Here is a 14,582-nt window from a genome sequence, read left to right as displayed (position 1 = left end):
AATACAACACAATGAAGGAAGCCATAACCAGATTAAAGAATTTGAGCCATATTCAAAGATTATACACTCCTAATTCAGACATTAAAAATGGGCATACCACACATGCTTTAACTGTGAATGTTTATTTTATTGTTTTTGTGAAATTGTTTTATTGTATATTTTAATAATGTATGTTTTGTGTAATTGATTTTATACTTATAAATCACTTAGAAGCCATCTTGCTAATTACATGGTATAGAAATAATAACAATGTTTTCTCAAAAGTGTGACAAAGTGGTCACAGACAGATACATTTAGCTAAACAGTCCCTGAAGTTCTTTGTAGTAGAGATAATATTGTTCTCTTCATGGTGACCAAGCTAGATAAGAATATTCCTGTGCTTCTCAAAAGGAATATGGCCAGTGATCACCTGCCTTGAAATGACTACCACGGCATAATTATAAGAAGCACAAGGAGCAAGATGGGCACAGGCAGAAAATTGTGAAACTTGCTATGGTTATTACACCACAACCACCACCCTACTCTGTCTGTAGAATATTTAGCATAATGGATAATCCTGCCCAGAAGTGTTAGCAGCACACCGATCTCCCCACCACACTGCTCCTCCCTCTCCCTATTATTTAATAGCAAGCCACCGACCAGGAGCCTAATGTAGTGGCTTCACCCCACCCTGAAAGCCACTTTTGCTCAGAACATATTAACATGATTCTTACCACACTGATTTCTAACTGCCCCCAAAAGAGAGGCAATGGTCATACATTCCGATTGAGAAATGTAGTCTCACATCCTGCTAGAGCTATGTGTAGAGAACTTTATGAAATTTAGAATCTCTGTTTCAGGTCAAATCTATTCAAATTCTAAACATTTAGATGGTGACTCAGACATGGACAACATTCACACCACTCTGGGAAGAAGGACTGACTGTTAAACCCCTCTGACAATTATACTGTGAGGAGAATAGGAGTCTCCTAACAAATCTCAGCACCCTTCACAACCTAAAGTTCCCAGGATTCTTACAGGAAGTCATAACTGTTTAAAGTGGAATAGTGGAATAAATGTATGGTATGAATGTGGCCACAGAAAGACAAGGACAGGAATTTCTGACTATTTCGTTAGAGTTCAAGGAATCCAGGGAGCTTCATGATGAAGTTAAAGTGAAGAGAAAAGCCAAGCAAGATGTCAGTACCAAAGACCCAGACACAGTCAAGGTCATCTGCTGTAAATGTGGTTTATGATATAGCCAGGAAAGCCAATGCAGAACCTAAGCAATGTTCTCAGCTGCCAGTGTCATCTTGATAAAATGACTGCTGGCTTCCTGAGACTCCTTGGCTATTTCAAAACAATTAGTATAGCAGCTGTCTCTGGTGTGCAAGAATGTCATTGTATGTACATCACAGTGGCAACTTTGAAGTAAGGAGTTTTGGATCTTCAGAATATATATTTCAAAAGAATTTAATGCTGGAACCTTTCTTTCTTTCTTTGTATATATACCTCAAATATACCTTATAAATCCAGTGCATTTTACTATCCTGAATGGACAGTTCACTACGCTCGACGTCGAAGGCCCTTCTCCGGGTCCCAACTCATAAAGAGGCCCGGAGATCAACAACTAGATCTAGGGCCTTCTCGGTGGTGGCCCCCGAACTATGGAATGCCCTCCCAGACGAGATACGCCTGGCGCCTTCTTTGTTATCTTTTCGGCGCCAGGTAAAAACCTACCTTTTCGCCCAGGCTTTTTAAACATTTTAAATTTAATTTTAAACCTAATATGGATTTTAATTTATAAACTCATGGCAATTCTATTTCGGATTTTTATCATGTTATATTTTTCACACTTGCTCATATTTTAATTGTGATTTTATTTGTTGTACACCGCCCTGAGAGCTTTCTGCTATAGGGCGGTCTAGAAATGTAACAAAATAAAAAAATAAAAAAACAGTGTTGATTCAGGACAAGTCAAAAATCAGAACCTCGCCTATCACCTAATTCACAATTTCTTACGGACACATGGGCCTGGGACTGCATTAATTTATTCCACATTTGATTGTGGCTTCCTGGGCATGAGCGGATTTGCTCTTTCCATAAAATAATGAGGGTTCCCATATCCTTAAGAGACCAAAGTACGCAAAAGCTCTGATCAGGGTGACAGTTTCACAGAAAATGGAGAAGCATCCTTAGGCTACAATACTATACTACACATTTTTCAAGGAGTAAACCTCATTGACCTCAGTGGGGCTTACTTCTGAGTACACATGCACATGATTGCAGTATTAGAAGCATCATATAATTTTATAACTGAATTACCAGGTTGCATGTAAACTACTTACAAACTAACTATAAGTTAATGTGATATTTACAGCCAACTCAAAAAAATCTAAAAAGTTTTTTTACTTATGCTAAAGCTAGCAGGTTTACCACTTCATTATCCAAAAGAAAAATAAACATCAGTGGTCTTTGAGCTACCAAAACCCTAATACTGCAAGAAGACAAATATGAGGAAAAGGCTCAGAACAATACTATTTCAAGTCATGAAGCCCAGAAGGAAAGAAAAAAATACTTTACTGGTACTGCTATTTACTGTCTCCCTTCAGCTAATTTCCTGTAGAACACATGGAAAGTAAATCTGGATTAAAGTAGAATTGTGTTACTCAAATTTCCAGTTAGCTCAATATATAAAAGAAGGGATGTCTTTCATGGATCTGGAAGTGTTGAATAGATTTGCACATCTATCTTAGCTCCTTAGATGTCCCAATACCTGTTTGTCTTCAGTTCTACAGCTTAATAATTGACCGTAATTCTAACCACTGGTAAACTAGAATTTAAGTCTAACCAGGTGTCATCTAGTTACTGCTTTCAACATGTAATTGAAGTTTTGGCTTCTTGTCCTATTCTCCACTTTAGGTGATTACTTAGCAAATTCCTGTTACGCTTCACTGCCTAGGACATTAAAAAAGAGTAAATTATTAAAGAAAGATTAAGAAAAGCACAAAAACCAAGTACTGTTTATTCAAAAATACATCACTGATAATGATTTTCTACTTAACTGAAATTTAATTTGCTGTCAGCCTATTGCTTCCTGATCTTTCTTCCTCCCTTTCAAAATAAAATAAAATAAAATAAAATAATGAATTTATAACCCTTCGCTCTACTTATTTTGAGCCAAAAGGAATTTAAACTAAATTTCCCATTAATAACATCCACCAACACTCTAGAAAAAGAATTAAATGCCCCCACCCAGAAGAGGATATTTGAAGCATTCATTTCTGATTTTAAACTGACCAGTCAGTCAAAGTTTATTGCCAGGCCATAAGCCAACGCAATCTTAAAAAACATGCATTTACATATAATATACAAATATAACATTAAAAATTAAAACCGTATTAAAATTCACATAATAATAAAACATGAGTTAAGCAACCAGGAGCCTAGGCAATCACTAAAATCTCTAAAATTCAGTAACAATCAAGTATTTAGCCCTCAATTTTTGGGCAGCAAAACCAAAATGAGCCACCATGTTGGTAATTTGAGGATCATTATCAGAAAGAAGAAAAGCTATAATTTGAGAAACATCAGAAGTACCCAAATTATTTATCACGGGGTCCAGGTAGATAGCTCTTGGTTGTTTATATAAGGGACAGGCAAGTAGGTAATGTGGCAAATCTTCTACCTGACCAGAGAGACAGATACATAAACGTTGTTCCCATGGGATTTGTTGGTAACGACCTGAAATTATAGCAGAGGGCATGGTTTGGAATCTAAGGGCTGTGAATGCATATCTTAAATGTACATTCTGAAGGCTTAGCAAATAGTCAGCCCTTGAGTGTTCACATTTATATGTACAGAACCACTTTGAAAACTTGCAGTTAAGAATGGTTATTTTATCTATCCAGTTGGAATATTGTGTTATCTGAGCACAAATTTTGGATTTATCAAGAAGATGAGGAGATTGCAAATTAAAGTGGTAATGTTTATAAATGTTCAAGGATCTCAGTTTCCAAAATCTAGACACCATGGACTGATCAAAGCAAGCCTTCGCTAGGATCTTAGTAGCTGTATTGCTTAGATAGGACCGGTATGTTAATAAGTTCTTATGGATGTGGGCGCTAATTGGCAGAAGACCGCATTCGGAGCGCAAGAGGGCAGCAGGGGAGCCAGAAGGTAATCGTAGTAGCTGTTTAAGAAAGTTATTTTGGATAGTTTCAAGAGATGGGAATGAAATAGCATCCCATCCCCATACAGCCGCTCCGTATAAAATCTGGGATAATACCTTACACTGATAAATTTTCAGTGCAGCGGTCGCTTGGTAGCCCCCCACCGTCCTGTAAAATCTAAGTAATGCTCCCACTGCCCGATTTGCAGATTGTTTGATAGTATTAAGATGCCTTTTCCAGGATAAATTGTCTTGAAACCATATCCCCAGGTAGTTAAAATGGCGGCATTGTTCTATAGGACGATTTCCCATAGACCATTTGTGCTGTTTGTATCTGTTTCCAAAAACCATAATTTTAGTTTTCTGGCAGTTAACTTGCAATTTTTCCTTTTTGCAATAAAGGTCCAGATTTGTCAATAGTCTCCTTAGTCCAACTGGGGTAAGGGATAATAAAATCATATCATCCGCGTATAAAAGAATTGTTACTTTTCTATTTCCTATAGAAGGGGCAAAAAAAGATGGATCTTGGAGCTCAGATACAATATCATTTAAATAGAAATTAAACAGGAAAGGAGCTAATAGACAGCCCTGTTTAACACCTTTATTCACCTTTATGGAATCAGTATAGGTGTTCCCTGATCTTATTCTTATAGTATTATTAGAATATAAAACCCTAATTAAATGTAGAAGGTGTTTGTCAATGTTGGTACTTGCCAGTTTGGACCATAGACGCTCTCTATCAATCGAATCAAAAGCTGCCGCCAGATATATGAAGGCGGCATAAAGATGTTTCGTGGGTCCGTTTATCGATTGTCTGGCTAGGAAATATAGGGTATAGCAATGATCTATAGTGCTTTGTCCTTTTCTAAACCCCGCTTGTTCCGGGTGAATAATCATGCTCTCAGTTTCCCATTCCTGTAATTTATTTAGAAGGAATTTGCTATAAAGCTTCGCTCCTACATCTATAAGACTGATTGGGCGATAATTCGCTGGGTCTTGTTAAACTGACCAAGTTTCAAACCATGAACAACATAGTATCAGACCATGCTTTGGGATTCTGGCTTGTTCTCAAATCATAGTTTAAGCAAATGACAGTTTGCCTAGTTGGGGCAGAAGGAGAGACAGTGAATAATTTAAAACTGGAAGTGGTGGCTACCGATTCAGAGATATTCTATCTGCTACCTTAAAAAGCAGAGAGTTCTGGGTGTCTCACCAAAGGGGCATTGGTACTATCAGAGTAGGAGTATTTGGTTATAGGTTTCATTTACAAGCCCTGTACTTCTACAATCCCTAGTTATTTGCTGAGTTCCTGATATACAGTGCCTTGCAAAAGTACTCAGACCCCTGACCAATGCTCTCATATTGCTGAATTACAAATGGTACATTGTAATTTTGTTCCATATGGTATTTTATATTGAAACACTGAAACTCGAAATCAATTATTGTAAGGTGACAATGGTTTTATGTTGGGAAATGTTTGTAAGAAACATAAAAAACTGAAACATGTTGCTTGCATAAGTATTCAACCCCTGTGCTGTGGAAGCTCTCCGTTTACACAGATGAAAGAAACTGCCCTATCAAGGACGCAGTTACCTTACCATTGGCCTCCACCTGTGAACCATTAAAGTTGCTGTCACATTGTCAGGATAAAAACCCCACTGTTGAAGGATCATTGGTCAGGCTGTGGATCTGAAGGAAAATGGAGACCAAACAGCATTCTACAGAAGTGAGATGTAATGCACTACAAATGCATAGATTAGGAAAAGGGTACAAAATAATATCAAAGTGTTTGGATATCCCAGAGAGCACAGTTGAATCAATAATCAGGAAGTAGAAGCTGCATCACATCACTAGACACTGCCAAGAAAAGGCCATCCTTCAAAACTCAGCACTGAAACAAGGAGACTTGTGAGAGAAGCCACAGAGGGGCCAACAATCACTCTGAAGGTGCTACAGAGTTCAGTGGCTGGGAATGGAGTTAATGGTGCACCAGTCAACCATATCAAGAGCTCTGCATAACACTGGCCTGTATGGGAGGCTGGCAAGAAAGAAGCTGTTACTCAAAAAGTACCATCAAAGCACATCTGGAGTTTGCCAGAAAGCATGACATTGCCCCAGCTGCAATGTGGGAAAAGGTTTTGTGGTCAGATGAGACCAAGATAGAGCTTTTTGGCCAAAACTCAAAGTGCTATACATGGCACAAACCTAACACTGCCCATGCCTCAAGACATACCATCCCTACAGTGAATGAAGTATGGTGGTGGCAGCATCATGCTGTGGGGAGGGCATCTTGTTAAAATTGAAGGAAGAATGGATGGAGCAAAATACAGGGAAATACTGCAAGAGAACCTGCTTCAGTCCATCAAAAAAGTGAAGCTTGGGAGGAAATTCACTTTTCAGCAGGACAATGATCCCAAGCACAAGGCCACAGCAACATTGGAGTGGCTCAAGAACAAAAAAGTGTATGTCCTACAGTGGCCCAGTCAAAGTTCTGATCTCAATCTCACTGAGAATCTGTGGCGCTTTTTGAAAATTGTGGTCCACAAGTGAGGTCCAACCAACCAGAACGACCTGGAGTGAATCTGCCTAGAAGAATGGGCCAAAATCCCTCTGACACTGTGTGCAAAGCTGGTATATACCTACTCCAAAAGATTTAAAGCTGTTATTGCAGCGAAATGTGGCTCTACCAAATATTAATGTGTGGGGGTTGAATACTTATGCAAGCAACATGTTTCAGGTTTTTGTTTCTTACAAACTTTTCCCAACATAAAACCAATGTTACCTTACAATAACTGATTTTGAGTTTCAGTGTTTCAAAATAAAATATCATGTAGAATGAAGCTACAATGTACCATTTGTAATTCAGTAATATGAAAGCATTGGTCACGGGTCTGATTATTTTTGCAAGGCACTGTAACAACAGTCAATTAACCATCTTCCAGAGAATGCCATCCCAGCAACCTGGGCTACAAATCAGGAATGTTAGCCCTGATGACACCATATCTGGGTTGCCATGCTTTGCCACTGTGTCATTCACAATTATTTCAGAGAAGGGGGCAACTTGCACCTTTAGGTTAAGTGCACTGCCATTGACACCCAACATGGTTCCACAATGCTTCTCCAGCTCTTCATTTCACAGGGCCTCATCTTTACCTGAGACATACTATGACATCATCATCTGCACCCATAAGAAAGAGACTCTTGAGAAATTCTACCAGGACTTCAACAACTCCTATCTCAACCTGACCCTGGATTAGTCCACACAGCAGGTTAATTTTCTAAACTTCATGGTGAAATTATAAGACTTATGCCAGAAACTTACTAACTGGCATACATCTATTTGGTTTCAATTACCACGCAATGTACATCATCACACAATCCATCAGCTACAGTCAAACCCTACAATACAACTATATTTGTTACAGTTTATCAGACAAACGCTAACACCAGAACAATTTATAACACACTGTCTTAAAATCGCAATAACCACCCAATGATGTGAAGAAACAGATCAAGAACATCAAACTGGTACTCAGGAGAAAATTGTTATGACAGGCCAAGAAGAGAAATTGGTAAAAAGTCACTTGTTAATTACAGACCCCAGCCAAAACGTAACTACAGCCCATCCTGAACAATACTTGTCCTTCACAGGCCTTGGTGGTAAATCAGTTCCCATTTGCAGCCTGGCCCCAAATCACGAAATGACTACTCACCTGCAACAGTGGACTATAATTTATTTATTGCATTTGTATACCGCCCCATAGTCGAAGCTCTCTGGGCGGTTTACAACAATTAAAAACAAATATACAAATTTAAAAGCACATTTTTAAAAAACAATTTAAAAACACATGCTAAGATGCCTGAGAGAAGAGGAAAATCTTGACCTGGCACCAAAAAGATAAGTGTTGGCTCCAGGCACACCTCGTCAGGGAGATCATTCCATAATTTGGGGGCCACCACTGAGAAAGCCCTCTCCCTTGTTGCCAGACTCCCAGCTTCCCTCCAAGTAGGCACCCGGAGGGCCTTGGATGTTGACTGTAGTCTAGGGGTGGGTTCATGCTGGGAGAGGCATTCCATCAGGTATTGTGGTCCTAAGCCATGTAAGGCTTTATAGGTTAAAACCAGCACTTTGAATCGAGCTCGGAAATATACAGGCAGCCAATGTAAGTGGACCAGAATCAGTTTCATATGTTCGAACCGTCTGGTCCCTGTTACCAATCTGGCCACTGCATTTTGCATAAGCTGCACTTTCCGAACCATCTTCAAAGGCAGCCCCACGTAGAGCGCATTGCAGTCATCTAATTGGAGGTTACCAGAGCATGGACAACTGAAGCCAGGTTATGCCTGTCCAGATAGGGGAGTAGCTGGGCCACCAACCAAAGCTGGTAGAAGGCACTCCGTGCCACCAAGGCTACCTGAGCCTCAAGTGACAGAGATTGTTCTAGGAGAACCCCCAAGCTATGAACCTGCTCTCTCAGGAGGAGTGCAACCCCATCCAGGACAGGTTGAACATCCACCATCCAGTCAGAAGAACCACCCACTAGCAGCATCTCAGTCTTGTTGGGACTGAGCCTCAGTTTATTAGCCCTTATCCAGTCCATCGTCACAGCCAGGCACTGGTTCAGCACATTGACAGCCTCATCTGAAGAAGATGAATCAAATCAAATCAAATCCTTTATTTGCGTTAGCTACGAGTCATTGCAATTAAAATGTATAGAATAAAAGCAATGAAAAGCAAATATAAAGAATCAGATTTCCTGCTAGGATTCTAACATTTTTATAAGATACCAATCAGTAAAATTGATAAATCCACAATTCAGCATAAGAGAGATGGATAAGTAGAACTAACAACTAATAAAAAAGGAGTTATAATGGATTAAAACTCAAGGTACCATTATAGATCTTATTCTAATGGCACCTGTTAAAAATTTTGCAGACATTTCTGTCACCCTCTGTTCTTGGTCTGCAAGAAGAAAAACCACGTAGAAGTTGGTTGGATGCCCTGGAAAGGGTGACAGCAGTGTGATAATTAGTACATTCCTCAAATCTCTATAGAAAGAGTAGAACAGCAGTACATGGTCTACTGTTTCAGCACTGCCGTCTCCGCATGGGCATAGACAGTTTTGCAATGGAATTCTTTTAAAACGCCCTTCTAATACAGCTGATGGTAGTATATGCAGTCTTGCTTTAGTAAAGGCTCTTCTGTATTTAGTGATTGTTAAATTTTGTAAATAAGGGGCAGGGGTGTTAAGATAGCTGAGTGGGAAGCTGTTATACCACAGGCAAAATTTTCTTACTGTGGCCAGACTGCTTTGTTGTTCGATATCGTAATGGCACTGTTTAATAAGAGCTCTTGCATTACTAACCCCTAAAGTAAGTAATTGGTGTGGGGATAAACCATAGGAGCAGAGTCTTAACCTGACAGCCTTCATCCACCTGCTCTCATGAGAGTCAGACAGAACTCGAGAGGTCAGACCAATAAGAAATAGGTTTAACTGCAGCCAGTAATTAAATGTCCTCAGCCAAGCCTGCAAAGTAATAGAAGGAAGGCCTGCTTCCATTCGCAGTAAAGCATTAAGAGCACAACGGGGAGCAGAGAAAATTTGTCTAAGAAAGTTGGACTGCACCACTGCCAATGGTCTTAGCTGAGTGTCTGCCCAAATTTGAACTCCATACAGTAATTGTGCTAAAGGTTTAGCCTTAAAAACCTCAAGTGCTGGCGGTATAAAGTTGCCACCTTTTGTATAAAAAAAACGCATTAAGACTTTAGAGCTCTGTAGTGCTTTCTCAATTACATATTTTTGTTGGGCTAGCCACCCCTGTTGATTGAAAGACTATGCCCAAGTATTTAAAAACTCTAACTTGTTCAATTGACTGCTTGTCCAGGAGCCATCTATGGGGCCTATGACGTTTAGAGAATACCACAACCTTAGTTTTGTTATAATTGACCACTAAGTATTCCTTTTGGCAATAATGAGAAAATGCTCCCAATAGTCTTTTCAGGCCCACTCTTGTTTGAGAAAGAAGCGCGGCATCATCTGCATATAATAAGACAGAGACAGCTTTAGAAGCCAGTTTGGGGGCATGAAAGGCTGGGGATGTTAAATGTTCAACTATGTCGTTGTTATACAAATTGAATAATACAGGGGCCAAAATGCAGCCTTGTTTGACCCCTTTTGTCACTGGGACAGAATCTGTAAGATGTCCATCTGTGGTACATTGCACCTTCAGCCAAGTGTTATTATATAAACACTCGATCAGGAAGAGGAGTCTTTTATCTCCAGATGAGAGGGCTAATTCTTCCCAGAGTCTTGTACAGGAGATAAAAAGAAATAGAACTGCGTGTCATCAGCACACTGATGGCAACACACTCCAAAGCTTCGGATGACCGCACCCAACGGTTTCATGTAGATGTTGAACAGCATCTACTAAATAAAGATGCAAACCCAAGAGCTAAATCCTGGAACAAACCCAGATGCCAATTCCGTCCTTATATCTATTCCAACAACACTACAAGACATAATATCTGGCATACTGTGAGGGGTTCATCTGCTCATAATCCATTGTGATCACATATGCAATCATTTACCACAATGCCCTGATGCTGTGTACATAGAACAAACAGATCTGTTTCTACACAAGGGAATAAATGGACACAAATTTGACATCAGTAATGGCTTCATTGAGACCTTCAGTCTCCCAGTGAGAGAACATTTCAGTCTCCCAGGCAAGGACACTCTGCTGCTGACTTCAAAGTCACCATGGTTTAACAAAAAGACTTCAAAGAGAGGTTCCAGCACAAATTGTTGAACTAGAACTTGTCAGCAAATTCTAGTCTAGTCTACATGGATCTAATCAAATTCTGGGTTTCTAGTCCAATACAGTTGTTAAATGAGTGTAACATAACAAAAAGCTAAGTTGCTGAGAATGCCACTGTGAATGGATCACTTTGTTTTTTCTCTTGTATACCAGAGGTAGGCAGAAGGTATACTGGAATCTACTGGTAGGTCTCTGGGTGATTTCCAGTAGATCACGCAAGAGTTTCTGATTCCCAATTATTTAGGAGTTGAATTTTTGTGTGAAAGGACTATGAGCTCTATCCTGATGCTAAAAACAAACGTTTGACTGGAGTGTATGTTCAGAAGTGCTCCGTTCTTAATTCTAACTGTCTTTTGCACTTTTGGCTCTGGTTGATGGATCTTGAGGTTCTAATAAAAACAGAAAAGTAGATCCTATAAATTTGAAGTCTCCCTACCCCTATGGTACACATTTAAGATCAATCTATAAATTGTACACAATTGGGATGTGGAACAACCAGCCTGGAACAAGAGCTTTGTAGTCCTGTTTAGTTGACGAGGGAGGGAGAGACAGAGAAAGATATGAAGATTCAGGAGAAAGAGGTGGACAAAGGACCTTTCCCCCCCTCTTATCTTCCTATTGCCTTCACTGAAAAGGGCTCATGGCTGGCAGCCTTGAATCAGAGCATGTTATATAGCTGGGAATGAGGAAAGGGAAAAGGCACTCTTTTTCTTTTCCTACCTCCTGAACTATCCCTGTATAGTGCAAAGAGTTGAGTTTTAAAGCATATGCCTCTCCCCCATGCTAATCTCTCCTCCAGAATATTTACTGTTAAATAGTTAGGGGCCAGGCTAATTCCCTCTTCTTTACTACGCTCGCCCCTTTCCTTTCTCTCTCACAACTGACACCTGAACATTTTCAGTAGTTTTCAGTGGTCCTATTTTGCTTCCCAAGTGATAGTCACTTGACCTCACTATTCTATTTTTAACCCACTGTTCCTCCAAAGAGCTCAAGGTGGCTTATATTATGGTCCTCCCCCTCACCATATCTTCACAACCTTGTGAAGTAGATTAGCATGAGAGAAAGCAACTTGCTCAAGATAACCCAGCAGACTTTGTGGGGAACCAGGAATTTGAAGCCAGGTCTCACTGCTCTAAGTGCAATACTCTGACCACTACATCACACTGGCTATAAATATCACAGACCTGTCACTATCCATTAGCGTGCGAGTGTATGTGTGTACACATATTACACACCAAATACATCTTTATGGTGTCATCAGACAGCTGTGTTTGCTGTAACATACACACATGACCTATGGAACATGTCTCTTGAGGCCTGATATGAAGCTCCAAGCCCAGAGGTTTCCCCACAAATTATGTTTGGGACTGAAAATGCCTAGGAGAAAATGCCTCAGAAATTGGGGGCGGGAGGAGGAAGAGAGGAAACTCTGAAAATCCAAAGTTGTGCCAGCACTTCAGACATTAATGAAAATAATAACTGCAAAGGAATTAGTTTCCTGTCTATTGTGATCATCTCAATAGGACCTTTTGCAGGGCCCCTGGTGTACATCAGGTATCTGCCCAACTACTTCCCTGCTCGGAAAGAGGGTGCTGTTAGCAGCAGTAGCAGTATAATTACTTACATGATTCCCTCCAACGACCTTAGCCTAAGAGTTGAGCAAAGAAAGCAGATTAACAGTGTGAATGTATCCACACAATACAAACACACACACACACACACACACTGGTGCTAGCTGCCCCCACTCCAGGCCTATATATGGGCCCCAGGAAATTTACTTCTCATCAGGCTCCAACACCCATTGTAGGGTAATTGTGTTGTGTTTGTGTGCGACAAGAGAGGGAGAAGGGCAGGAAGGAAAGCATGGGCTGTAATTACAAGGTGGGAATGAGGGAGTGGAAGATAGAGCTCCTCCATCCTCAACAACTAGATTAGTACCAGAGGAGGAGGAGGAGGAAAAGGAGGAGGAGGAGGTGATGCGACCGAAGCTCCGCAGTCAGCCCTGCTCTGCCAGTCACATGCTCCCCGGCGTCGCCTAGCAACAGCAAAGCTCCAAGAAAAAGTTTTCTCTTCCAACTTCAAATCTGTCTAAAGTGACTGACCGAAGGAGGCTTATTGTGCTTTTGACAAAACATCAGTTTCTTGCGGGGTTCTTTTTTTTAAAAAAACCAACACTCAACGCTATACTGTATGTAATATACCCATATACACAAGTTTCCTTCTAATGCATACATGATCATATACGAGGGTTCCCCTTAAAAGACTTCTCACTTCAGGACGATCTACGTGCCAGTAATGGATGCACCTTGCTGAAAGTCCCCCGGCCCTCACGCGCACTAGATGATATTCGTGCAAAAATAGGGGGGGGGAGCGAAGGCAAGGGATGATCATTCAAACCAGCGACTAGCACCAGTTTGACCCGACCCCCTCCCACAAGATCTGTCTGCAAAATCTTGTACCAATGAAGGAACCCAAACACGAGCCGGTAAGATAATAGGGATGCGGATGGTGTTGGTTGAGAACGTGTTTTTCGCTAGTCAAGCGAACATGCCGTTTCTTTACTGTACCCTAACTGAGTGAGTACGTTTTCAAATCCCCTCAGCCGACGGAACAAACTGAACCCTAACCCTCCCCGGTCCCTTCTTTGTCGACTCACGGCTGTCAAAAAATTTCCCCACAGATACATACAGCGGACCTGCTACATGAAGCTACAAGAGAGTAGCTTCCCCCCCCCCTTCCCTCATACCTCTTTCCCTTTTCCAACAGAAACTTCCCTCTTGCACTCCAAAGACTTCTGGCTATAAAGGCAGTGAAAGAACTTGCAAACATCCCCTGCCTTCCATTCCCGCTTCTCCGTTGCAAACAAAAACAAGCAAACAAAAAAGAAGTGCAGGGGTGGCTGAGCAGATCCCTAAAGGCGGGATTGGGGGCTTACCTTGGCAGGTAGCTTGCAAGATGCATGCAGTGAAGAAAATGAGCAGCTTGCAAGCAGCTCCTCCGTCCACGCGCTGCTGAGATCCCATCTGGGCTGGGATGCTCCAGCACTCCCAGCAGTGTAGCTGGCCGGGCTCAGTCAGGCGCGCTCTTGCCCAACTCTGCTCTCTCTTTTTCTTCTCCCCGTCTCCTTATCCCGCTAGTTGCAAAAGAAAGGCGTGCTCGTCAGCTGAGACATCGCGTTTTCTCTACACTCCCACCCTCCAGACATGCATAAAGCTCTTTATACCCGCCGGCCCCGGAACCAGCATGAGGCATTGCTCCAGGCCCTTAAAGCCCGGACAGGGCTTGCCCCTCCTTCAAATGCACTTTGCAACTGGGGGATGCTGCTTGCAAACAAAACTTCAGGCGCTTCTCCTTAGATCGCTGCTTTTCAGGAGGATTTAGCAAGATTCGTTAGGAAATGCCTCGTTTCAAAAGGAGACTTTTATGGTTTCACGGGAAGCTTCTCCCCTGCTGTGTTTTTCAAAGAAAGCTCGTCAAGTGTGGAGCTGAAGGCAGCACAGTTGTGGCAAAAGCGAGATGGGTGTGTGTGAAAAGGCCTTTTAAAATATGAGGTACTTTAGGAATGGTTCCCATGTGGCAGTACAAACACTGTCTCACAGCTTCACTCACACAC

General features: G+C 41.2%; 1 protein-coding gene across 5 annotated transcripts in view; it reads right to left on the bottom strand.

Moving 5' to 3' along the window:
- Positions 1 to 14,145, bottom strand: part of LRP2 (LDL receptor related protein 2) — a 221,166-nt gene extending 207,021 nt beyond the window's left edge. For all 5 annotated transcript variants that reach the window (XM_061608563.1, XM_061608564.1, XM_061608567.1 and 2 more), the window contains exon 1: positions 13,905 to 14,145. In XM_061608563.1, the coding sequence (XP_061464547.1) occupies positions 13,905 to 13,992 (88 nt within the window). In that variant the 5' untranslated portion in view covers positions 13,993 to 14,145. The remainder of the gene's footprint in view (positions 1 to 13,904) is intronic.
- Between the last annotated feature and the right edge of the window lie 437 nt (positions 14,146 to 14,582).

Source organism: Rhineura floridana, chromosome 2, assembly GCF_030035675.1.
Source record: "Rhineura floridana isolate rRhiFlo1 chromosome 2, rRhiFlo1.hap2, whole genome shotgun sequence".
NCBI lineage: Eukaryota > Metazoa > Chordata > Lepidosauria > Squamata > Rhineuridae > Rhineura > Rhineura floridana.
The sequence above is the reverse complement of the archived record's forward strand: the minus strand, read 5'-3'. Positions and strand labels throughout refer to the sequence as shown.